This window comes from Sebastes fasciatus, chromosome 9, assembly GCF_043250625.1.
Source record: "Sebastes fasciatus isolate fSebFas1 chromosome 9, fSebFas1.pri, whole genome shotgun sequence".
Taxonomy (NCBI): domain Eukaryota; kingdom Metazoa; phylum Chordata; class Actinopteri; order Perciformes; family Sebastidae; genus Sebastes; species Sebastes fasciatus.
The window spans coordinates 29,230,205-29,258,134 of NC_133803.1; the positions used below are offsets into that span (position 1 = coordinate 29,230,205).

At 42.6% G+C, this 27,930-nt stretch overlaps 1 protein-coding gene and 1 long non-coding RNA gene across 2 annotated transcripts in view; both read right to left on the reverse strand.

Moving 5' to 3' along the window:
• The window catches only part of LOC141774452 (uncharacterized), a 393,135-nt gene that overhangs the window by 273,259 nt on the left and 91,946 nt on the right, over window positions 1-27,930 (reverse strand). The window lies entirely within an intron of this gene.
• On the reverse strand, window positions 1,453-27,688 carry LOC141774442 (sprouty-related, EVH1 domain-containing protein 2-like). The gene is made up of 6 exons (XM_074647108.1): window positions 27,156-27,688; window positions 9,351-9,543; window positions 9,099-9,267; window positions 8,828-8,892; window positions 3,671-3,829; window positions 1,453-3,498 (listed from the first exon to the last, which is right to left on the reverse strand). The coding sequence occupies exons 1-6, from the start codon at window positions 27,179-27,181 to the stop codon at window positions 2,710-2,712; spliced, it is 1,401 nt and encodes a 466-aa protein (XP_074503209.1). The 5' UTR covers window positions 27,182-27,688; the 3' UTR covers window positions 1,453-2,709.

The following is a 27,930-nucleotide window of genomic DNA, read 5'->3' on the forward strand; positions in this document are numbered from 1 at the left end:
CTCTTTCCAATCTGATTGGTCCCGTCCCTGATTCATCACATCATCGAAGGATCTGATTATACCGGTGTTAGTATGTGATTCAGCTGATCCCAGTAGCTTTGGATCAAGGAGCAGGAGAGGGGAAAAGGATGTGGGATAAACACAAACACACACACACACACACACACACACACACACACACACCAAGGACGTACATACTGGTACACAGGACAGGATGTATGAAACAGACACAACCAGGGAAGGGAAGAGGACATCCTCAAGCATTCTGTATTTCAACTACAGTAAGTGACATTTCCTTGGCAAAACAATCAGGAGTGGATGTTTGTTTCCAGCTGTTTTTTCGGACTCCCGTTCTTTTCCAATGGGACCCTACTGATGTCCTGCTTCTTCTTCTTTATTTATTTTAAAAAGCTTATTGTGTTCCTGGTCACATCTACACCTGACGCTGCCATCAAGACGAAGCATAAAGCATCAAAGCGGTTGTCAGTTTAGTGTTGTGCTGTCAGTGCGAGGCCGCGATTGGTCGGCTGCAGTGTCACTGAAACATCAGGTGACACAGGCAGGTAGGACGGCATTTTTGTTTTCCTCCAACTACCTGAGTTTGTACAACCACACACATGCTATGACCCTGAATAAACAAACTTTAATGGTTTCTTTCTCGGTCGAGCCGTTGTCGAACATCTGACGGTTTGGGCATGGCGATGATGCAAATCTGGTGTGGAGGAAAACAAATAGACAGAAGAACAGCGCCCACCAGTCACATGCAACTGTGGTTTCAGCAAGTTAACCTAACACTTATAAATAAAAAATATTGGCCTTAAAGGAATAGTTTGACTTGTAAGGGATAATGTAAAGCGAGCCATTCATTGTTGTGAAATAAACCCCGACTGAAGGGGTTTATTTCACAACAATGACCGGCTCGCTTTACAACATCTGCTTATTACACGGCTACTTATTTAAGAAATAAATGATTTGACACAAAAACGGTTCTACAGAGCTGCTCCCATAGCAACGGTCTGTTATACATAGCAATATTCTGCTATAAAGACTACTTACAGGCCACACTTCGCCACTGCTCTGGTGTGAATTCGGCGTTACTGCGCCTGGCCAAGAAATAGTCCGGCACATAACCCCACGGAAAAACCACAACTTTTTTTTTTTTTTTTGCACTGTCAGATTATTCCTTTTTCTACTCAAGAATGACTCACTACATTGCTGTAGTGACACTGTACATGTCAAACGTCATTCATATTTAGATGTTTTTGCAACAACAAAAAAAGGTTTTATACTAATTTTCACTAGTAAGGAGGTTTTAAACATACAATTTTTGTGGGGGGATATTATGTTTTAAATTATTTAGTTCTTATTCACTGAACCATTCAGATCAGACTTTGCTGTTCCCCATATGTGACTGGTGGGCTCCATCAGAGGACGGGGGCTTAAAGAGGGGAGCTGATTGTACATCGCAAGCAAACTGGAGTTTACACACTTTATGAGAACCTTTTTTATGAGTTCCTTTTTCATTACAAAAATAGTTTAAAAGAGTTCGTGGTGAGGCTGATTGCTTGAAGCCATCGCTGGTCTCACGCTTTTCATTATAGCAGACATCTTCAGAGGGACGGGGGATGACGTTTTGGAGCCAGTGACTCCACATTTTAAGGCATTAAAGGGCACCAAGTTTAACGGTATCTCTGATTGACTTGTCAGTCCTTTGACGTGGCGCGGACTGCTGACTGAGGTTTTTTGCGGAGAATGAGGAAATCAGAGATCTTAAGATCTCACACCGCTTCGTAAGTAGAATGAGCCAAAAAAACTGATCATAAGACTGGATGGGTTCCTGGTTTCGGTGATAGTTTAGGCACTGTTTGAAATAAGGAGCAGGGAGACGTATCGTAGCATGACTTGGAGCACCGTCTCATTCAGTGAGCGAATCACAACCCAGCACCCTTTTTTTTGCTGGTAGATCAATTCAGTGAGAAAATAAATAGGATAAAAACACAAATCTTTGGGATATTAGAAGATGAGTACCACGTTTGTTTCAGTGAACAAAGAAGATGTCGATGGTGGACTATAGCTATGTGGACTATATACATGAGCTTTACTAGAAGCTGCAGTACAGACAACAAAAGGCCTCGGCGCACATCGTAAGCATGCACATATACCATCCACACACACATCCACACACACACACACGCAAAGAGGTGTAGTGTCTGATTTCTCTTGTAGTTGGAGTTGAGCTGAGCGGGCCTGATATTGGAATAAACAAAATGGCCACGCGTACATCAAAAGGAGAGAAAAAAAACAAAGAAACAATTCAAGTTCTTTGACGCCGAGTCAGTGTACAAAGTATAAAGTACCTGCATATGTGATACATGACATATAGGTCAGCTATAAAAAAAAAAGGCCCCCTGAAAAAGAGTGCTCTCTCACTAGAAACAGAGCATGAAATGGCCACGTGGAGAGCTGAGAGAACTGTCTGCCGTAAGGGGGAGCTTATCTTCCCAGGCCGTTCAGAAAATGCACCAATAGTTTTTTTTTTTTGGCTTATTTCAGTGTCTGGAATTTGTAGAGAATCCCAGAGAAACCAAGGCAAGAGAGTGAGCAGCCGTGACCACTTGTCCCCTCTGTGTGTTTCCCCGTCCTTCCCTTTCCCTGTGCTTGCGTTGGGTTTACGTGTTTGTCCTCTGAGAGGTCTCCAAGCGCGGCTGCTCAGCTCAGGGCTTTGTGTCGGCCTCCGCAGCAGCCGCACCTGAGCCCCGCCCGGTGGCAAGCGTGGAGAGGCGGGTAGAGGCAGAGGCAGGGCGCCACCAGGGACAAGCCGAGCAGAGCTAACCAGCGTGAGCCGAGCCGGCCTCCCCCGCTGCCCTCGCCTCCGTCACAGGAGCAGGGGTCCGAGTAGTCCCCCTCTGGGTCGGACATGCAGTGGTAGAGCATGGTGTCTGCCAGCCACATGCAGCTGACCCGCCGGATGCACGCCCGCACGGGGTCCGGCGCGTCGTGGCACCGGCCTCTCCGGTTGTCGGAGATGAAAAAGGCCTCGCCGCAGTGCTCGCACTGAGCGCGCTCCAACCCGTCCTCCTTCCGGCCCTTCCCGCCATTGGTGGACGGCGAGGAGCTCGGGAGGAAGGAGCGAGGCTGGGCGGAGACCACAGAGGAGAAGCCCTGGCGATACGAGCCGCCGTGGTCCTTAACGACCAAGGGTCCGAGGGCGGGGTCAGAGTCTGAGGGCGACAGCGCCGGTGCCAGAGGATAGGTGTAGTCGTGCTTCTGCGACTCCGTCTTGGCAAAGTGGACGTAAGACTCGGAGTCGTCCGGTTGGATGAACTTGTCACGCACTGTGGCGTGGCGGTAGTCCTCGTAGCCCGTGAGCCAGGAGCGATCCGACGGGCGTCCATAGTGACGCTCGGTGGTGCGCTCCCAGCTGCGCTCCCGAGGGTTGATGCGCACGATTTCCTCGTCCTCCTGGAAGGTGACATGACGGGGGAGCCGAGACAACGGCTGAAGAGAAAGACAGAGGGAAACTTAAACACTGCCGACAGAAATCAACGACAAGGAATGTTATTTAAAAATATCTTAATCATAAAAAATGTTAAATAAATAGCTAAACAAATATCGTTTTTCACTCTCTTGGCGTCGCTGTGTGATATAAACCAGACACTCGTTGTCTCACCTGGTCCAAGAAGTAGTGGTCTGAGAGCCGGTAGGGGTCGTGGAGGTCGTGGCGAAGTCCCAGCATGCACTTGTGTCTCTGCGGAAGGGGCGAGGACTCGAGCGGCTGCAGAGAGCTCTCCAGCTTCTGGGAGGAGTTGGATGAGCTGTCTGTGGTGTTCTGGAGGGCACAAACAAACACAGGAAGCCGCCTTAACGCTGAGCTCTGATTGGATGCGCCAAACAAACAGTTAGTGCGAGAGGACGCCACGATTGGACAAACAAAAACAGGAAGCCCTCAGCGGAGCTCTGATTGGGAAAACAGGAAGCACGAGCTCTGTTTTTCGAGCCACTTGATCCACATTTGGATCTCCGTTTGCGAGTTTTATAAACAACATCTGCCATAAAACATCTGCAACAGACACTAAGAAAACATCCTGATAATCAAACTCACATTAAAATTAGGCATAGGTCTACCCTCTTTAATATAAATGGGGAAGACAAAATATCAGAAACACCTCAGTATATAACAATAGAAGTCAACGGCAGCACAAACTGCGGCCTAAAAATGATCCTATTGTGGTGACTTGATATCAGGAAGCCAGCTTTCTGCACACACAGTTTTTGCAGTATCGCCTTGTTGGGCCTCTTCACCTCCTCTTCTCCCCCATCAACCTGTCCTCCTTCCCTCAATCTCACTTTCTACATTCCACCTTCCCGTCTCTCTTTTCCACCTCTCTGTGTGTTTGTGTGAACAGTATCCTGTCCCCCTTTCCGCTAAAGGCTGTCAGGGCTCCACTCCAACTCAAACCTTGGCCAGACACTAGACAGCCGGGCCGCCGCCGACCGCGCAGCACTCCGACAGACAGACAGACAGATTTCAGACTGGGGGTCAGCCTCTGTGGGGCGTCGCGGTGCGCCAGCTGATAGGACTCCGGTCTCATCATGTCATCCTGGTTATGTGTGTGCATATGGGCGAGATATTACCAGTGTCTTTGACTCAATGAAAAGGCAGCAGGTGTTTGTGTGTGAAAGAAGCTATGTTTGAAAATCATTTGTTTAATGTTGCTTTGAGCACCACATGGCTTATCAACTAGGGCTGGGACGATCCATCTATCTCCTGATTCAATACTATCATGATACTTGGGTGCCGATTCAATATGTATTGCAATTTTTAAGTATTGCGATTCTACAAATTTTGCGATTCGATATAACGATTTATTGCCATGGGAAAAAGTAGAATCCTACACTTCTAGGGACTTTTACTTTGGAAAATATCTAAATTAATACAGTAAAAATGTTTTATACTTCTGGTGAATATAATCCAATCAATCTTATTTCCATATATGTATTTTGTATATACAGTTCCCTTTGTTAACACCTTATTTTGAAAACCAGACGTAGTCACACGTGTATACTTCCGCTAACTTCGCCAAGTCCGTCTCTAGCTCTCCCTTCAGCTCCGTTCTCTTTATACATCCATGGTCAGCTCCATCGGGGCCGTTTGAATGCATTTAACATAAATGTAAATATATGGGTGCTCTACAGTCGTAGCGTCGGCCGATTTGACCACGGAGAGGAGAGTGGCGGCCGGCTTGACCGCACGCTATTGCAATACGATAACGTTTCCTGTCCATGACAGAGTTAGCATTCAGCTTTAGCCGTGATGTCTAGCTCTGCTTTTCCTGCAATGTGTGAAACCCAAAGTGTTTATTTTAATTGCGTTCATTGTTGTTATTTCCTACTTTGTTGTGCTTTAGCCTATAGTTAAAATTCCAGTTATGAAGGAGGGAGGCTGGAAGGAGAAGGAGCCGGTTTTGGATGCAGAAACTCTGTTTATGGCGGCGCTGCTCCGTGATGACCCTCATGGTGAGGAAGCTGGCGGGAAGCTCTGAATTTTATATTTCCAAGCATTTCTTTCCCTCGTTAAAGCGCTCCAACCTACAATCAATCCAACATTTCTTGCAGCGTTAACACGGCTCATTGTCGGGTAACATATCACCCCCGGAAATCCTAACAAACTTTTTCTCAAACAAAATCACCCCATGTGTCAAAATCTGGCGCTCCGCTATGAGTTATCTGCCAGAGTTATATGACCCAGATCTGGTGAGTGTCTGTCTGTCTGTCTGCTGAAGCGATCCCCTATTATATCCTGCTCCCCACATGGATACCGCCATGCTGAGAATTTCCCCCAGCTTTCTTACAAAGCCCTCAGAGCAGCCGGCCAAAAATAACATAACATGCTGCCTCCGCTGCGGGCCCCGCCCCCCTGGAGAAGACATTACCGGGGGTGGGGGGGTGGGGGGATACGGTTTAAAACCAGTCCGACTCTGGCCTCCACGGCTGCAACTAATTCAAAACACAGCCCAGACTTTCTGCTGCACGAGAGGACACGGAGACAGAGAGGAGTTGAGGGGGAGAGTTTATATTTCTGGACATCCTCTCTCTATATATTCTGGCCCAAGGCTGGACAGAGGGCATTTCAAGTTATTTTCTGACACAAAACATGTCCCGACTCAAAGCTCGGGAGGATTCATCCTTCAACAGGCCCGTCTCGCTCTCCTGGGATGAGCCCAGAATTGCTTCAATAGCTCTCACTCCCCCTGTTGTGAATGAGCCAAAATAGAGACAGAGACAGGAGACGTGCCGAAGGGAGGGACAGAGGAAGGGTTGGGTTAAGTTTAGGTTTGGCGAACGAGGAATAATTTAGGGAAGTATGTCCATCCTAGCTCTCCAAACCCCCCCCGCTATCCTCCCCCAAAGGCTGTAAATCTGCTGCAGCATTTCCCCCTGTCCACGACTGCCCGCCTCGCAAACCCTGCCGCCACCGCTAACTTTAGGAAAGGTCATTAGCACAGGCTGAGAGGAACACAAGCAGCGCTGAACCCATCAGTGTATCCCATAGTTGTTAACTTGTTATTTTAGTGTCCTCTAAAATCCTCAGACCTTCAACACACTTATTAGTGTCTGCACATTACAGAGGTGAAACTTTGTTTTCCAAAATGCTACTCGATAGATCATGAAGTTTTTCCTTCTTCCACAAGCAGAACATCTTGTTAGGCTGAACTTAACACATTTATTAAAACACGTATAATGAGACAGTTTAAACATAGACTCTGGACAACGGTAGGCTAGATGTTGTTTTGCCTTTCCACATTACAAATACAGACTACAGCTTGTAATTCCTCTCATGCAGTCAAAGAATGTATAGGTCTGTTAGATGTAATGATGTAAAGCAGACATGATGAGAAACTACTTCTCCAGTCAGCCTTTGTTTGGTGCTTGTTCTTGGTGTTCAGGACCATTAACACCTAACAGGGTGACCCATCCCAGTGGGCAACTCCAGGGTCTGAGAGGTGAACCAAATGCTGAAGTGCCTTAAACTTGCATTCTCTCTAACAGCCAGCAGGGGGCGACTCCTCTGGTTGCAAAAAATAAGTCAGATTGTATAGAAGTCTATGAGAAAATGAGCCTACTTCTCACTTGATTTATTACCTCAGTAAACATTGTAAACATGAGTTTATGGTCTCAATTGCTAATTTCAAGTCTTCTTCACTACAGCATGATGTTCATTTAGTAAATTATGGTCCCATGTAGAGTCAAGGAGTTTTCGTCTAACAACTTTAACCCTTTCACAGTGTGTTTTCAGTTAATGAAAGTTAATTATAACCTTTTTGGTCCCATAAAAAAAAATGTCTTATTCAGCGTATGGTTGTACATAGCTCCACCCTCTCATATCACTTCTGGTTGCAAAAACTAGGGATGCACCGATACTGAATCGGATATCGGGCCGATACTGACTCAAAGTTATTGGTGTACGATTTATTATTTTAACAATAAATTAATATTCTGCTAATTTTGAAGATTTTTTTTTACCAAGTTTCTGGTGCATGATTTATTACTTTAATAATAAATAAAAATGTAATTCGTATAAATAAAATAAAAAAAATATATTTATTTGTTACATTTTGTTTTACAAAATTGGGAAAGCATCACAGTCACCTCCACACAGTGAGGCATACACCTTATTAATTAAACACTGGTATCGGATCAGTACTCGGTATCGGCCGATACTCAAATCCCAGGTATCTGTATTGGTATCGGGACTTCAAAAGTTGAATCGGTGCATATCTAGCGAAAAACCAAGATGGCCAGACCAATGGGAGACGTCACGGTGACTACGTCCACTTCTTCTATACAGTCTGTGGAAAGAACTGTAAAATAGAAATCTGGAGGCTATCTCACTATGGAGCTTTGACTGAATAGAAATCTTATTTTGGGTGAATATGACGGCTTCCTAATAAGCAACAAATCCAAGGACTGGCTTTGGATTTGTTGCACTGAACGCTTCAACTTTCCTGAAATCCCCGATGCTTCGACTCAGGGATCGCTCCACCCTCTGACAGCGCTCCCCATCCGCCCTTCCTCATGTGTTTGTATGTGTCTCTGTGGTGGCTGTACACTCCCAGCAGAGCACCTATTAGTCTTGGCCCTTACAGACAGCTCGAGTCAAAGATGAACCACGAGGCACTTCCTCTCGTAAATCACCGGCCCTGCACTAAGCTGGGAAACAGCTGCTAGCTGCTAGTTTGGTGGCGGCTCCTCTTTTTCAACTGGGAGAGGGTGGGTGAGAGGGGGGAGGGAAGGGGAGGGGACGGGAGGGGAGGGGAGGTGAGGGGAGGGTCGCCAGGAGAGAGCGAGGTGGTGGGATACAGGAAGTGACCTTGTGACCCTGCCTGCTGCTCCTGGTGTCAGGTTACAGAGTGGGGGGAGGGGGTCCTTCATGCTGACTTAAGGTAGAGAGGCCCTGACACACAAACACACACTTCATGTGATGTGGCAGGTATACGTGACGGGGAGGGGACCCTGAGTGGAATACTTTCTGCTACATGGACAAAACAACGTTTTTTTGGATGCAGAAGACTCCTCTGGGGTTTTATCTGAATAGTTGATCAGTGTGTGTACTAGTACTTCCATTTCAATGATGAATACTAAAGGCCCTGATGCACCAGGTCGAAGGTCGGCCAGTTTGGGGCCGTCGGTGAGCGTCTGTCGGCCTAGTTTTTGTGGTCCGTCGGCTCTAGTCTGCTTGTGTCGGAGGCTTTTCGGCTGATTCTGCGTGTTGAATCGGCCCATAATTCTAACTTGGATAGCGCATGAATGTAGGAAACATGCTTACGGTGAAGACGTCGTCGTCACCCAGCTCGCCCTCATTCTGGAGTGCTGTAGAGGAGGTTGTGGAGCCTGCAGAGAAGAAAACATCCTTTAATTCAAGGATCCAACACTTTACTGGATGATGTATTAACGGAGCTCGTCCACTGACAGTGAACAGGAGATGGACTATGTGGGAGAAGCCAAGGAGATATCACAGTGTTGCAGGAACATCTGTCATCACTCAGGTGAAATAACCCCACTACAGTTTGATGCATCTGTAAAGTCGACGCCCGTACCTTCGGCCAGGTCCTCGATGGCTTTCCGTACCCCTCTGTCGAACGCTCTGGCGTCCGCTGGACTCTGGAAGGACAGGCCACACTTCCTGTCCTCCACCTTCCAATGGTGAAATGTGGGCGTTGCTATGGTGTACACGAGGTCCTTCCTCAGCGGACAGTCCAGGATCACCTGTTTGTTGAACATTTCCATATAAATGTTCCACACCTTATCCTCGAATGAACTTTTGGCATGATGTTTTGTTGATGTTTTACCTGTTTGTCCCGAAGCCGCTCACCACGAATGAGAAACTGGGAGCTGCCGGAGGTCGGCACGAGCGACAGCTCTGGCAGCAGGAGGCGGCACACGCCAACCCTGCTCAGAGCGCCGCCGTCCTGGGCCAGCCAGCCGCCGCTCGAGTCGTCCCGCGTCATCACCACCGCTTTCACACGCACGATGTAGCTGTCACTGCACAGAGGAAGAGAGAGAGGAAGAGTTATTAGCATTATAACTAAAAATGTTTTTATATTAGCGTAAACAGCAGGGAACCTCAGTTACAGGTGGAACCAGCTATCTGACTTCCAGTATTAAATGAAAGCTTGACACATTATTATTATTATGTTATGTTAATTAGCATGCACAACACCATCCTGTAGGGTGTTTCCATTTCTAAAATGACAACCGCAGAACTTCCTGCATACTTCTTTCTATCAAGCTAGATGTTGTATCTCATTTCCATGTAACTCAACTTCAAAATACTTTGCATCAAAATCTTATTATCTACACGATAAGACACTTCAAGAGGATTGTGAGTGATGCCAGTAAACAGCTAACAATGCAGCCCAGTCACACAGCAGTTCGTGAAATAGTCAGAAAATTTGATGCATTGATTCGTGTACATAGACACGAATTTCACATTTTGTTTGTGATGGTCAGCACGAAATCAATTCAAATTTAATCCACATAATTGTGAAGTATCAAGAGCAGCGAACGCCATGTAGGGAAGATGTCAGGATGGATGGGTGGGTCAAAAAACACAGGACTTTCGCCCAGGAGATCGGCGTTGGTGCCTCGTGTGAAACCAGAAGTCATCGTTGATTTATTTGTCACGTAACTTCTGTACTTAAGTTCCAGTGTTATCTAAACCCAAACCACGACCTTTTCCTAAACCTACTAACTAAGTATACTTTGAAAAGACTAGAGCGGAAATTGACATGTGCGTCACGTGTTGCTGGACATTCGTAGAAAAAAGCATGAAAGTTGTGCTGAGTGTCACAAAGAAAAAAGGGGAACTTTGTGTCTATGTACACGAATCAAAGGTTACATTTCGTGAAAGCATTAAGAAGAGCACATGAGGTTTCAATCAACATTTAGGAGCATAACTGCCTCAGCAAATGTGTCCGGCTGCAGAAAATCTACCTGCTGACTGCATGTTAACGCGGCACGTAAACTTTAGACGGCATCATTTGCATTATCAGCTAGTTAAATAAACAGCTCAATTGATATTAAGTCCAAAGTCATTATCAGATTCTTATTTTGTTACAGTATGGTCCAGTCTGACTTGTATAAGATACAGAGAAACAACCATTTCCTGCCACAGCAAAACCACGTAAACTAAATGTATATCTACTAGATAACATCAATATTAATATAAATAATTTGCAGTCACAGAAATTCACAGGATACCAAAGGATTTAAAAACAAAGAAAGGCAGCAACAACCATTTTATCCCTGCCTCAACTTGTGAAAACTATCTGACTATCCTGCAAACTTCAATCTTCATTTTTCTGGCACGAGTCTCAAAGCACGTTAATACCACAGCAGTTTATTATAGAGCTGGACTCACACAGTGGCAGAATGTTTGAGGGCGTCTCTCAAGTCACGACTTTGCCTGGTCCTCGCTGTTCTGAGGTGGGAGGTGTCGCACCAGGACAAGTCAGCACGAAAACACACTCACATTTTAAAGTGAATGTAGCTCGGTGTTGTATTTTCGAGAAGAGAGATCATTCAATTAAACAAATATTGGACCACCAGAAAATCGATATTTGACAATTTGCAGTGGCGGGCCACCTCGCCATTAACCAAGCATAATTTATATTTCACAAAGTAAAGGCAATATATTTAAAGAAATATGGCTGTTGTTTTAAGCCGTCATCTACTAACTAAATTGATCATGAGACAAGAGGAGCCACAATCTGCATGGTTTACCACCTCGGCTAAATATTTTCCTGTGATTATTTCTAAAAATGTCTCCTTTCGGATCATGTATATATTCGTCCACATTCTCTCCACTGTCACTATGAAAATAAGACAAAATGTAATAACATTATAATAGAAATGCACAATATATATTGGGCCAATAAATGAATGGGAAATTTATATTATTATGTATTATTCCCATAATGATATTATAGCTGCTAAATTATTGGCTGATAATATGAAGCCAAATTGCTTTCATTGACTTCTTAACAAGCACAGAATCTACACACTCCAATACGGTACAGTAGCTAGGTGCGAGCGCCAGAAAGTTATGCCATCACGGCTTTCGCGTGGTGCACGAAGGCTCTGCAAGTTGTCGCGGTGGTTTGTATTGCACCTCTGAATTTTTGTAAATACTGCACTTTTCATTTAAACATTTCGATGCCTTCGAGGGAAGACTGGCCGAGCAGGTTCTCCTGTACAGACATCTCTACGATTGTTCATTGCCGCAGGCTGTAAAAGAAAATGAGAGATCGTTTTTTTAAAAGATAAAAAAAGGTCTCATGGAAAGAGTGGCGACCCGAGGGGAAGCACTGAGAGACGGAAAATAATTTAGACTTGGAGGTAAGATAGTAATAATTACGGTACACAAATGCAATGTTTGGCGTTACGTGAGTGTTTACTATTGCCAGGCAGCCTACTTTCCTCGTTGACTTCTTGCTTATCCACAGAATATTTTGTTTGTACGCCTTCTGGCGTTTTGGAGCATATTGCAACGAACAATGCGCTGAGCATAAGCGCCTCGTTGCATGCTTGTAGTGCGCGCGCCATCTACGGAGGCCTGCACCACGGTGTCTTGCAAGAGTATAAACAAAGCTTTAGGGCTGTCCTTAACCAAATAAATTCTAAGTCGACTACTCGATTAGTTATTTAATCGACAGACACAAAGCATCACTTTAAATCTTGTGTTTACCAGAGATGTGCTCATAACTTTCTTGGAAATAAGTTATTCAGCATGAAAAAAGCATAAAAAAACGACTAAGCGACCAAAGAAATCTGAATGGACTGAGACCAAAACGGCTGATTAGTTGACTAATCGACTACGAGGGGGCAACCCTAGGTAGTGTACATGGGAAACCAGTGGATTGATCAGACGTCACATCATGTAAACCGACAGATAATGTAGTTTATTCTATACAGCAGAACAAAACAATACGTGAGAAACCCTCCCTCTGCAGCCGATAGAGTCGTCAGTGACTACAACATGAGACGACACAATGGAGGCTGAACGGTAGAATACAAGACATTCTCAAGGATTAGCGTGACAGCCACCACCCTCACTGGGACACAATGAGCATGCTCACAATCCACATGAATGATCTGACAATAACAGGATGTACCTCTGTGTAGTCCATCAATGCTGCACCACGGTGTGTGTGTGTGTGTGTGTGTGTGTGTGTGTGTTAGTGTGTGTGTGTGTGTGGGGGTGGTAGAGGGATGAAGAGAAAAAGAGAAACAGAAAGAGAGAGGGAGGGAGGGAGGGAGAGTGGGAGTGAATGAGAGAGGTGTTGTTATATAATTAGCTTACAGACAGTCCCGGGGATTTGATGCGCACACACACACACCCACACATGCACACACACACACACACACACACACGCACACACACACAGGTGGCAAAACTGGTTCACCAGCTCCCGCCCACACACATTCATAAAACTGACTGAATGACAGACTGACGGCAGACAAACAGCTCGTACAGAAAAGCAGCTACAGATTCTCCCACAAGGTTTCGTGTAAACATCCACATCCACACTTACAATAAATGCTTCCTCTGAATCCACTTCACACCCCAGCTAACACCCACCTTCGTACGTATGTAAAGAAATTACATTAAATTAAGACATTAGAGAGAGATACCAGGAAGTTGTTGTTGACAGACTGGAGCTTCATTATTTCATTCATCAAACCACAATGGGCGGAGGCAAACAGCCATTCAGGTTTTATTCAGTCGTGTGGGAAACCTGAATGGCAACAAAGGAACTAATGAAAATTCAAAATGTCAATGATCTATTTATAATTTCATGATCTTGAAAGAAAGCTTACAGGGGCTATATTGAATACGAAAGGTCAGCTAGGCTTCTGGTAACTTTTTATAATGACTAATTAATGCTATTTTATGTGTTCGCGGTCAACGACTGCCAGAGGTTAGACTGCTGGTTAAACGCTGCTATGCCAGATTGTTCTGAGTAGCAGCGTGCTATGTATGTATGCGATGTATGGTGATTTTGGTGATTTTTACAATGTCTTTATTGGCTGCATGTTTTTGAAATAATATCTAATTGCGATTATTTTGATTGCAGTTGCGATATGATTTGCAATATTAGTAGGAATGATCATTTTTACATCATTATTCTCATTTTCATTTAAAAACATTAAAATGATTAAGGTGTGATTTTTGCAGGGATCTGAAGAAAACAAAGTAGGCGAGATTGGAGCAAATATGATTTAAAAAATATAAAAAACGGTTGCTATATCGTGACAGTAGTACATGAAACAGGTAACCAGACAAAAAATCATGTTCCTCTGTGTCCTCTGGTGCTCCTAACGGCATCTGCAAGATTTCACATACCGGAGGAAAACAAGCAGTCAGAGCTGATCTTGAGTCTGCCGTCCATCTGCCGTCTATGAGAGCTGGCTTTCAATCACTCACGAACTCCGACCAAACGGTCAAACTAGGCAGCGCTGATCAAATATGAACCAATATTCTGTTACGTTAATGCCTATTTCTCGCCTCAAATGTTTTTAAAGTCATCTTGTAGTGCACGGTTTAGCTGTAAAATGAGAAAGGAACGCCAAGTTCGGGTCACATGACCGGAGCACAGCCAATAGGAACGCTCACTCAATGAAATGACCAGTGATTAGTCAAAGTCTCCCGTCACGGGCTAGATGTTCTAAAGCCTGAAAACAGAGTTATGAGGAGGTGCAGAAGTCTAGTTTTCTCTCAGAACACTTGAATTACAATATGCTGAAAGGTTATTGTGAAATCTTTGCCCAATAATGCCAAAAATGTACTGCCTACTGAAGCTTTAAGCCTGTAGAATAGGATATGTAGGCCAGGACGGATGAAGTTGGTGTCAGTTAGGTTTGCTAACCACTTAGCCTCATCTGACAACAAATACTGTAGCGAGAAACCACTAAACAGACGTTGTTTTCCTGCAGGAAGTCATAGCTTTTCTGCCTCTGTTTTTATATCAAAGCACCACAGCGGTTTAACGTGACTCGAACACATGCACGACACCACTCGCATACAGAACCACACATCCAGCATACAGAAATAACACCTAATTCTGTGCCATACGTGCCTCAAGATACACGATACCGGCTCTCTGAGATGAACTTGTCACATTTTGGGCTGTCTTGTGACCCGTGTTTAGAGCCCCGTCTGCCGACAGACCCTGTAATCTGTGGTTGGAACACACAGACGGCCGCAACCAGCAGCAACGCGCTGCTTTAATACACTTGGGAGTGACCACACATTCTGGCACAAATACACACACACACATACATTTGGGAAATCTAATTCTGTCCATGCGAAATGTGGCACGAGGTACAGATGCTGAAAAAAGGACTCTGACGTCCTCCTCATGCACTCTTTTTTTTTTTTTTTTAAACATTGACACCAAATATTTGACCAGAAATGAGAAAGTGTGCTCCGGGTGATTTACAAACGTCACATGCTCAGACTGTGTTGCGTTTCAAGCCGCAGGCGAAGTCTCTTTTTAGGTGGGATGATGCGTCAAACGTTGAGTGATGACTCGGTTTAGAAAGAAGATAGAGGGGGGAACTCAACACCCGACTGATAAGAAAAGAGCAGGCAATTCATGTATCACATCCTCTTTTAATTTAATATGAGCTGTCGCTGCTCGAGCTCTCTCACTACACCACAATATACTGCTGCCTGTTGGTGGTCAATGTGTTGTGAAGGTTTTTTATGGGTTTATAGGCGTTTCTGATTTACTGCTGACTTACTTCCTCCCAACCTGACTCACAAGCTCCCCCAGCTCGTGTAGGCGCCATTCAATATGAGGATAATAAAGTTTGAGTTACAGTAGAGTGAGCATCGTGACAAACAGTTTCATTGAGCACAGCCCTACTTCTATGTCTACAGACACTTTTTCTAGGGGAACGAATGATGCTTGTTACTATGGGTACAATTCAGCACTATTACGGATGCATCATAAGCTAGTTTGATCTGCGTTAATCAGCAGGCTACCTCCGTGTTCTGAGAAGTGAAGCCAATGCGGAGGTGCCTTAAACTTGCATTCTTTCTAATAGCCAGCAGGGGGCGACTCCTCTGGTTGCAAAAAGAAGTCTGATTGTATAGACGGCCAAAATGCCGAACTCAAGGCTTCAAAACGGCAGTCTACGAAGCCATAGGTGTCGTCAAGGTGACTACGTCCACTTCTTATATACAGTCTATGGTCTCCACCATCAACAACATACTTAAGATACTTTGCTCCAGAAGGCTGAGCCATCAGTGTGTGAATGAGTATTTAGATTAGATCCTGATGGGCAGGTTAGCACCTTGCATGGCAGCCTCTGCCATCAGTGTATGAATGTGTGTGAGAATCGGTGAATGCTGACATGTAGTGTAAAGCGCTTTGAGCATACTTGACCTGATTAATGGCAAATTTTCACACTTTTTTTTTCCCTTTTCATTATCTCAACCTGTTTCTGGCTCTGTACAGCATCTATAATCCCTACTGTTTCCACCCGGATGACATTAAAACTACAACAAATGTAGTTTCCTGGCAGAAGAGAGCAGTCTATGCTTGCGGCACCGTGCAGTTTGAGCTCATGTTTGGGCGGCGCCCAAAGTCGGGCTTTGCTCGACGTAGCGAAAAGCCGTCGTGGCGCAACGCAAGCCATTGTAAATAACGGGTTTCAGAGCGCAGTGGTGCCGTTGTCATGTTCTATCTGAAAGGACCTTCAATGAGTGAGAGAAGAAAGAGGGAAATGGAGAGTACTAAGAGAAAGAAATTCTCAAGCAGGAGCAAAAACCAGAGATTCACACAGGTTAACACCAGAGGGGCGAATTATACAGTTTTCTTTCCTGTGAATTAAAGGTCAAATTAAAAGTTTTATCATAAAATGCTGTTGCAGTGTACTTATTATTTTGTTATTTTCATTCTTTTAAAGTCACCAGAAAACAAAAGAAACTCAAATTTTTCTGAGGGAGGACTCCCAGACCCCCTGCTATGGTTCTGAAATCCTCCCCATTTTTGAGGTCTCAAGGTTGGCAAGTATGGCTTCGAGTGGTCGAAGACTAGAAAGGCGCTGTATAAATGCAGGTCCGTTTACCACGTAGCTGTGTTTGCTGTAAGCCACATTCTGTCCGTATTTACTATCAAAACAAATAACTTTTTAAAGACATTTTAGAGTATTAGGAGTGCCACTTAGTGAGCTGGACCCTGCAAATACCTGACGTGGTCTGTGTCTAACAGTATTGCAATAAAACAATAAAGGGGGCTGGGGAGCAGGCTGGTTATCAGGTCTGGAATCCAGCTCATGTGTGACAGATAAAAGAGCCAGTGAGGGCAGCCCAGCCATGTGTGATAAGGGCGGCTATACTTCCTGTGATAAGGAACGACCGGCCACACCTCTGCCCGGTCAACAGAACTACACACCACATGTCCTCCCGTCTGCAGCGATCAGGAAGTGGCTGCTTCACAATCAGGAGTATTTCATTATTGGTTTGTACTTTTGATGCATTGAAGAGTGTTTCACAGCACGGGCTGAACTCCTGACAGGAGGACAGCAATGACACATATACTGCAGAAACATATAGTCGGCAAAGATTTTCTCGGTTTCACATCATAATTTAACATCTCTGGATTGTTTTAAATGATTGTTTAGACTCTATTAGCATGTGTAAGGCTTTACTTGATCTATTTGACCTTTTATTGATCTCCTAATTCATTCATTAAATGAACTTTGTAATTGTCTTTTCCCCCTTTTTACTTCTACCTCCATGTTGAAAAAGTTCCTGCACTTGTTACAAACAAAAAGAAATGTAAAAACACCTATGGTTTGAGGTGAGAATATCACATACAGTATGTGCTAGAAATGCATAAGGATGATATATTTTTCTGGATTTATCATAGTTGGTGCCTGACAACTTAAAAACTGCAAGTCTATTGCGTATTTCAATGTATTTCTGATTTAAATGGGGTGCTATGATGGGACAAAGAGGAGGAACTGATCAAAAGTGTGATGGGCTATTCATTTGGATGTTTTATAGTAAATAAACAAGTATATTTTGACAAATTAAGGTGAATTTGTGTCATTTTAGTTCCATACAACATGAGGATTTAGCCCACAACTTTGCAAAGATAATTTCACTTTGGTTTTTCATTCATATTTTCACTTCACTGAGAGGATGTAAAAGAGAGAAAGAGAGTGGTGGGGTAAAGAGAGTTCATTCACAACTATTGAGCCTGAAGGCTCCCGAGGGGACGTTTGATTGACTTTCTGTCAATCAGCCGCCGTTAAATGGAGCGCTCCCATGTCGGTCCGGATCCAGGCAGCTGCTGGTGTGAGGATAATTTCCCATTAGTGTTATTTTAGTCAACTAAAACTGAAACTAAAAGGAGAATAAGCAGTTCAAAATAACGTATTTTACTTAGTTTACGTACTTATTTTACGCCCTACAATGACATTTTCCCATAACCCAAACTAAGTGGTTTTCTTGCTAACTGCTGATGTTTGCGTTGCAGAAAGGCTAAAATGCGTACTCATGACACGCAGAATGTCCGTGTAATGTTGTGGTACTTATACGTCTTCCCGTGTGACGCTAAAGTGTTTTTAAAACGTTGCCCCACTTTCAAAACAGTAATGTCATTTTTTGTTTAGGCAGAGATTAATTTGAGGTCATTTGAAGTATCTCAGACGGATGATTCTTGGAAACTGGATGTTTTCGTGTTAACCTAATTCTACAACACATAACAGAGAAAGACTACAGGCTATTTAAACTAACCACAAATAGCATCAGGAAACGTTACAGCCCCGTCATGTGTAGTGGTAAATATACCAGCATGTTTAGACTAGGGAAGCCCTCAGAGAACAGTCTTTCTAGTGTTCACTATGCAAATATTCTCCAAATGACATGCAAAAAGCGGCGTACACATGACAAGCGAAATGCAATATCGTGGTATTTGTACGCCTTCCTGTGTGACCGGGTTGGATTCTAAAAAAACTAAATGGGTGCAAAGCAAAGACTCAACTCCAAAGCATTATTTGTGCCTTTATGGACAAAGAAATTGGGATACTGAGATAAACAACTGAAAATGTTCAGGGCGCAGTTGTGTTGCAGCTCCAACACGTCATCCTCGAGTAGCCGTCTACAGCCCCCTTCATCTCTACCCGTTCTGAAAATAAGCTCATTGGTTCTAAACCTCTTACAACGACTGGAAAGCCAAACAAGACCTTCTGTAATGCCTCATATCCTCTTATACTGCGTTAGGCTTTGGATCAAATGTAAGTGAGGAGGGGCTTTCTAACGCTGATCGACATCCGTCAACCGTAGTCATCCAGGTAGTGTTCGTTGACATAAACTGTCAGACATCAATGGTTTATCTTGTAATTGGATGGCCTGTGGTCCAGCTCCAGGGCACCAAACCAACTGGAGAATATTTGCATAGTGAACACTAGAAAGACTGTTCTCTGAGGGCTTCCCTAGACTAAATATGCCGGTATATTTACCACTACACATGACCGGGCTGTAACGTTTCCTGATGCTATTTGTGGTTAGTTTAAATAGCCCGTAGTCTTTCTCTGTTATGTGTTGTAGAATTAGGTTAACAAGAAAACATCCTGTTTCCAAGAAGTATCCGTCTGAAATAACTTCAAATGGCTGTTAATCTGTGAATGAACAAAAAAATGACATTACTGTTTGAAAGTGGGGCAACTTTTTAAAAACACTTTAGTGTAGGGGCAACCCGGTCTCACGGGAAGACGTTTAAATACCACGATATTACATGGACATTCTGCGTGTCATGAGAATGCATTTTAGCCTTTTTGTGTGTCACTTGTAAAACGTCCGCAGTTAGGTTTAGGCAAGAAAACCACTTAGTTAGGGTAAGGGAAAAAGTCATGGTTGGGCTTAAAATAGGTAAGTAAACTAAGTAAAATACGTACGAAAACAACATAACGCAACTACAGAAAACTCACTAATGTAACTTAGAAAACAAACAATGGTCTCAAACACAGGTCTCCTGGTTAAATGTCTGGTGTTTATCGGACCTATGAATAAGAACCTAGGAATAAACTCTTTAGCGTGCACAGCAAAATAGTTTCAGATACAGTCAGTCATCAGACACAAAACCGAACTAGATGAACTATGTTATATATATACATATATATATACATATATATATATATATATATATATATATATATACTGTATATACTATGCTATATTTTTTAATTAACCTCTAAAAAAACTGGTCTGGGTTTTAGTTTTAAAGCTAGAGTGAAGCTACTGGTATCATGTGAAACTACAAAATCCAATGAATCCATTGGTACCAACCATGTCATACTAGCTTGTCGCGAAGGAGTCTAAATAACGCTAAAAATGTGGGCTAAATTTTGGTGAGGAAAAACTGTCATGGTCATTTTCAAATGGTTCCCCTTTCTCTGACCTCAAGATATGTGAATGAAAATGGGTTCTATGGATACCCACGAGTCTCCCCTTTACAGACATGCCCACTTTATAATAATTACATGCAGTTTAGGGTATAAATGTGTTATTTCTGCTTATTCTAAAATAGTGTTTTTTTGTGTTCTTTATACTATGACAGTTTCCATAAAATTAAATTTGAAAAAATCACAATATATCACTTTGCTTATATCGCAATATATTGAAATATATCGAATCGTTACCCCTCCATCATGATACATATCCTATCGCCAGATTCTTGCCAATACACAGCCCTAAGTACGAATACTACGATGTCAAACTGAACTGAACTGGTTACTCGAGAAGGGAAAGTTCAGCGAGTTCACTCGCTGGAGAGCTGAAAAGAATTTGAGTTGTCGCTAACGGGCAGTGTGTACTGGGGAAAACACACTGAGTGAAGTGAATGAAAACTCTTAAGCTATTAAAATCTTGGTCATCCAGTCAGCTGATGAGCAGAGATAAGTAAAAAAAAAAAAAAGAAACAGGCAAACAATCCGGCTCCATTGTTTGGTCTCCAGATATAAACAGCTCGGGCCATTATATAAAGGCGCCCCGTAGCAACCAGTGATGAGCTGCTCTGTAAAACACAGGAAACACTGTGAACAAGGATCTGTTCCACATGATGCGTGTGTGTGTGTGTGTGTGTTTGTGTGTGTATACACAGAGAGAGAGGGGGGTAAAAAATGCAAAGGAAGTTCATATGTGGACATTGAGTATGTAAACATATTCACTTTGTGTGTGCGTTTTATGTTACATCATATGTTGTGCTAATGACCTGTGGATCCATAGAATAATACGTTTAGAATAATGCTTATTTAATATAGCTCATTTTCTTAGAACTCAATTCACAAAGTGCTTTACGAGAATAAAAAATAATTTTAAAATATATATAAATCTCTCTCCATTTCTCTCTCCGTCTCTCACTCACTGAAGGTCCTTCAGACACAACGCGACAACGGCACCACTGCGCTCTGAACCCCGTTATTTCCAATGGCTTGAGCTGCGCCACGACAGCTTTTCGCTGTGTCGAGCAAAGCCCAACTTTGGGCGTTGAACCAAGCGGCGAGCGCAGCTCAAACATGACTGCAAACTGCGCAGTGTTGCGAGCATTGGCTGCTCTCTTCCTGCCGAGAAATTACATTTAGTTCAGTTCTATTGTCGTCCGGGTTGAAACAGTAGAGCTTGTAGACGCTGTCCACTCCCAGAAACAAGTTGAGATAACGAAAAGGAAAAAAGTGTAAAAAAAATTGACATAAATCGTAAGAAATACGGGAGAATTGTGACCCCGGGAGGAAACCAGGAGAGGGCAATGAAAAACGGGAGTCTCCTGTGAAAATTGGAGGGTTGGAAAGTATGCCTCTAATATCGCAAATCAAATCGCAACATAAGTCAACCCTAATTTGAAGTAAAAAAACACCCTCTTTAGCCTGTACGGTGATCAGTCTTTCCATATACATGTACAACTCTGAACATGTGCAACACATCCAGGTCCTCTGGCTTCTGGTTGCATTGTAGAAAATACAGAAAATCACTTCAGCAAAATTAGAGACAAGTTGAGGGGAAGTGGGTACAACAGGAAAAGTAAATCACTTTCAACGCACATCACATTTTGTAACAGTGTCATCTTATTACTTCAACAAAATGTGCAACTGTTGTATAATTGAGTGATCAACTAACGCCGGGTACACACTACACAAGAATCAAGATGATTTTTGTCAGCAAAGCCCTGATTTTTTGATGGTTCTAAAGATTTTCTTTCCATATATTCCTGCGGTGTGAGTTATGTTAAGAGTGTTTTTTACATCCCCCGATCGTCTCGGAGGTCCATCCTGGCCGCGCCGATCTCAACACATAAATAATAAACATGTTCAATATTTACTACCGGATATCCTGTTGTATGTGGGGAACCGCGAGGACAGACGATGACGCAGTCATGTGGGGAAGACAGACTGAAGAAGGAAGGACAACAACTGCCATCATTGCAGCCGTGGCTAATACATGAGCTAATGCAAAATGTGAAGCAGAAAGTATTATTAAGATGGACGTCAGAAATGGAGGACCAACTCGTTAATTTGTGGCAACAATGCATGTTGATTTAATATGTCTCCATGACTTCATCCATCCTTCATGAATTTTCAGTACAAAGTAGCGCAAAAACTAACGAACTAACTAACATCGCTAATTCCGTTGTCCGCCATGTTTGTTTAGACTAAGGTCACGTTTGATCGCGAGAGATTTTGCGAGATTTTTTAGTTTGGACTCTTGTTTTTCATGAATGAATCTGTTAGTGTGAGGTGTGCTGTTTTGGCCAAATCGTTGCTCACCACAAACTATAGGAACAAAACTGTTAAATTTAACATAACATATTGTATATGTGGGCTCTCTCACATTTTTAAAATCTGTTAAGACCTGAAGAATCTTTCAGTGTGGGCCGGCCTTAATGTAGATGCATAAGACCAAGAGAGGTGACGCTGGTAGAGAAGCCTCTTCTACAGTATCTATAATTCATTACAAGTTATTCTGCTAATTATGCATTGTTTCCAGTGTCCCGAAAGTCCACACCTGTCAAGTTTATTATAGTCTCAATATCAACTGCTGCTAATGCAGAAATATATACGTGTGAGGAACAGAACAGTCCTGCTGAGGGAACATGCAGACCTGCTAACTCCTCACTGCTGTGTTTGCCAGTCGATGAGCGCTTTTTGTTCGGGGATGGATTATATTTCGTTGCTACGTTGACCTTAGCTGAATGTCACCGGGCATCTCCTGTCCAATACTGACTGTGCACATGCTGACCCTGCAGCAGTACACACCGGATCAATACATCCTCTCTGCTCGTGTTGTGGCTCTACAGGGTGTGTGTGTGTGTGTGTGTGTGTGTGTGTGTGTGTAAGAGAGATCTTGTACTACTATAAAAAAGTAATAAACGCCCTCAGAAGGACGTGACAAAGAGGCACATCCTCCAAATTGAGGATATGACGGGTGAGGTTATAGTTTAGTTCAGGACACGTAGTCATCAAAAGGCCCTCACAAACAAAAGGCATGTGTGTGTGTCATCACATCGCCTGCTGATAGCAAAGCTGATACATCAAGCCGATTGGTCCATTGAGCAGGTGAGGCCTTCAGAATGTATATTCAATCTCCATCATCGGAAAAAAAAATTCCACTACAGACGTACAACTAAACCCCTCGAGGTTGTGAAATAACCTGTGACATACTCGGAGGGAAAGCTACACTGCTGCACCTTTTTAACGGGACACAAAGGGTATAAAGGTGTGTCTCTTATTTCCTGACCCAGCCCTCATATCAGGCTGATAAGAAAGCCGCAACACACAAACTGGCAGATAACTGCACAATGATTCAACTTCATCCGGTAATAAACAATTTTGTATGGCGCAGCATGGCAGCACCAAAAGGTTACTATCAAATCTTAGAGAATAGCACGTAGAGAAATATTGTTGAAATTTGCTAGGACTGTCCTTGACCAAAGAAATACACAGTCTACTAACACTCACAGGATTTTGCCGACCAATCGATTAGTTGATTCAATCAACAGATCTGTAAAACTGAGTTTCTCCGCAAAGAATCACATAAAAGGACCACTCTAAATGAGATTGGGAAAATAAATACAATTATATAAAAAAAAATAAGACTAACTGTGTCAGTGATACATGTTTTCCCATTACTCTTTTATGACTGTCACACAATGAATAGCCTATTTTTTTTCTTGAAGCGTACGCATAATATTTAGACCTGGGTTTTGTTAGTATTATGGGACTTTTATATAGTTTTATGGTCACAAACATCTAATAGATTGACTCTGTTATTAAGATAATACTGGTTTATATTTGTTCTTTCACCGTGCTGTATTTTTCTCCTTTTTCTTTTGTTTTTGAAATAATTTGGCCTAAAATACATACTGTATTTTAAAAGCGTGTAAGCTGCTTAAAAATCCCCTCTTAAATCCTACTTTCCCATTTATCAGGACCAACCCCCTCTTTCCACACTGTCTGCTTACATTTATGTACTCGTTTCACAGTAAACTGTTTGGATAAAACTCGTGTTAGCTAACCACAAATAGATTTTGACAATAGAGAAAAAACATTTCAGCGGTCTAAAATATCAACTTGATATGTCAGGATTCATGATCAGCCCTTTAGAATCACTACTGTACTACACTACACTACAGTACTAGCAGCCTCAATAGAGACCAGAATGCAATGCAGCTTCAACACATGTTGCATTTGAGGCAGGGCTGCACAATTAATCTTAATTTTATCGAAATGGCCCACGGCAATCTTCAAATCGCAGGAGCCGCAATATTTGTTTATGAATGAATGAATTTATGAATTGAAATGTGTGTCAAAGTCACATTTTAAATTAATTAAATAATGCCATTGTAGTGACTACTATCAATTAAAAACCCACTCAAGCCCTAAACTAGGCTCTTTTATATTTAGTCCTGGGTTTTGCTAGCATAATGGCACTTTTATATAGTTTTGAGGGATCTATGGGAAGATATTTTTCTTTTACCAAATAAAAAAAAAGAAGTCTTTATTATAACTTAGACAAAAAGAAGAAGAATGGGACTTTTATATAGTTTTAATGGTCACAGACGTTTGAGGGATCTATGGGAAGATATTTTTATTTTACCAAATTATTTAAAAAAAAAAAAAGTATTTATTATAATACAAAGACAAAAAGCTTTTGTTTTGTTAACGGAAGTCAAACAACCGTCACGTCGTGGGCGTGATCCCCTATGAACACCACGCCATGAGAAATTAACCACACCACAAACTGGTATCTCTGTGCTTTCAGCCCCTCTTCCTCCAGTCCCCTATCTGTCTGTCTCTCTCTCTGTCTGTCTGTCTGTCTGTCTGTCCTGGTGCAGCAGAGTGCGGCCATCAAGCATGAATGGAGACGCGCTGAAGGTTAGAGTTCTTTTATGAATGAGCTGCTGCGTCGCGTCGCGTCACGTCATCACGTCACAGCAGCTCAAACATCCCTCCGGTGCCCTTCGCCCTTCCACCAACACCACAGATCTGCAAGGCAATCATTCCTACCGAGCACAGTCTGACACACACGAGCTGTCGATATAGGCTAATGGAGTTGTAAAAAAACAACAACTGGGAGCCAATAATTTAAATGCTTCTGGCACACTCACATGTCTGTATGAGCATTTTCATTTCAGATTGATTTTTGGCAACGACTCGTCTGCATACCAGGCTTCCATTGATGTGCAATATGCTGCCTTCCACTGTGTAATTGTCTGAAATATATTAATTATTTATTTTTTTAAATATTTCTATGAGAGCTACAAGTTCTTTTAACATGGTCATGGAGCATATATATATATATACTGAATATTTGTATTCTGGGATATTGTTCCTATGCAGAGGGTAGTTTAGTTAGCAGTACATTGCTTTGCTCCCGTGTTGTTACTCCTGTCTGTTTCTCCAAACTCCATCTACTGTAGGTAATACAATAAGTACCTCATACAACCTCACTTCAAAACAACCTGCCAACACCAAACATAACTTAATAATTAAATAAATAAATATCTTTAAATGTAGCAAAAATATAAAAAAATTATTTAGCCATTAATTAATTAATAATTGAATCCTTTATCTATTTGTGTTTCTGTTTAATTTTCCCTTTTATTTATTTGTGTATTTATTTTTATAAATATTTATAATGTACGTATTTATTTTTGCATTTATTTATTTTTGCATTTATTTTTTATTCATTTTTGGAAGTATTTATTTATTTATTTACTGTATATTTGTATTGTGGGGGTATCGTTCCTATGCAGAGGGTAGTTTAGTTTATTTATTTACTACAATGAGGGCTTTTTATAGTTTATTAATTTATTGTGTTGAGTTGTATTATGCTACTTATTTTGTACTGTAATTACCTCGTGCCTTCTCTACCTTTTTTCTTTTCTTAAAGCTGACTCAGAATTCCAATGTACCTATTATAGGTGCAAATGGCAAATAAAACTCTTGAATCTTGAACAACAGCCACATAAAAAGGAGGCTATATAAGCCATAAGCCTATACACCACCTGTCTGTATTAAATGCAGATTAAGACGCAGTTCCTTCCAGGTAAAGCTCATTTTAAAGCTTCCAGTGCTTCCATATATATTGGTAGAAATTCTATTTTTGTAATTCTTATTTTATTCTAACGTTTTCATCTATTCTTTTGTTATTATACTGTTTACTTGCACCAACAAAACCAAAGCAAATTCCTAGTGTATACCTCTTACACCTGGCAGTAAACACGATTCTGATTCTGATACAGGCCTATGGAGGTTGCTGTTTTAAACAGGTCTGTTAAGGCCTAGACATTATAAGCTACAGCTCCATTACGCAGCAGCACGATCCACAATGTCTAGTCAGAAACAAATCCATGTAGCTTCTCTCAAAAACACACAGACGCGTATTTTTTCCCCCACCAAAGTCGTCGTTCACAATCTGTGTTTGTGTTTTTTTTTATGAATGGAGCTCGGTTGGCTATATGCAAATGAGGGCGATTGAGAAAGAGATGGCGGATGGGGCATATCGGATATCTCATATCCTGTGAGACTTCCCCCTTTTCGGTTGGAAGCAAACACACACAGATGTGGCCAAATAACGACGCCAAATTATCTCTGAACGCTTTTTCTTTTTACTAAAAAAGCGCACAAACAAAAGGTGCGTGTATTTATTTATAAGAGGTGTAATAACTTCTGGGCGTGTTTGAGTTTCTAAGTCTCGCTGCAACAGGGCCTTGCTCTCTCTCTCTCTCTCTCTCTCTCTCTCTGTCTCTCTCTCTCTCTCTCTTCAGATCCTTTCAGAAAATGTTTCCGATCCACCCACGCTTTATTCCCCTCCTCCTCCTCCTCCTCCTCCTCTTCTTTCTCGAGACTAGTCTACACCGAAAATCTGCCTGCTGAAAAAAAAAAAAAAAGCCCTCTTCTTACAGCTCTGTCAATGCATTACTCCACAGCAAGCATTAAGCATATGAATACCATAAAATACATGCAAAACATACATGGAAAGCAGCTTTTTTGTGTGCACATTCCGCCAAGTTGCCATCTCCAACTCCAAGAAAAAACAGAGAGTAGAGAGAGAGAGAAACCTTTGAAGCCAGTTTACTTACTCGTTTGGGTGTGTTTCTTCTATCATTTTCTCTCGCTTCACCTCAGGTAATGTACCAAGGCGGTTGCATACTTTTCGCTCGTCATCGTCATTCTTTCACCTCCGATATTCTGTCTCCAATTCCGCATAAAGCATAAATCCCCCCTGAAGCCTTTGTGTGCGGAGTGTCTGCTCTCTGGCTCTTCTTTTTCCTGCACTTTTCCAACCTCAAAGCAGCTTCTGGATCACAAATGCTCCTTTTTCCAAGAACTTTACCAGCCTCCAGTAGGTAGCCTATACAGACTATTTAGTAGCCGAATCCAGCTCTTCTTCTCTTCTCTTCTCTCTCCAAACACACACACACACAAGGCACACAACACTCTCCGTTTTTAAGTCCTAAGGCGCATGTTTTTTCACCGACGACTCCGGTTCCAGTTGTGCGTAAAAAGCGCGTCGTCGCTGTTTGTTACCGAGGGGTGGCCCCGCTAGAGCCCCATCTCTCTCTACTCCATGTTGGATTGCAGGCAGCCGAGCAGCTCCAACGACGCCGGGGGAGGGAGGAGGAGGAGGAGGAGGGAGGAGGAAGAGGAGGAGGAGGAGGGAGGGGGGGTGTTGGGCGGAAGTGGTGACGTAGGTCTACATTTTGGTGGAGGGCCCACGAAGGCTGCAAGCTGTAGGGGCCCTTGGTATTTTTTTTTTTTTTTTTTTTCTTTTTTTTTTTTTCATGGTTTATTTAAAGGGACTATTTGTAACTGGCAGAAATTATTGTTAACAGCGACATCTGTGGCCGTTAAAGG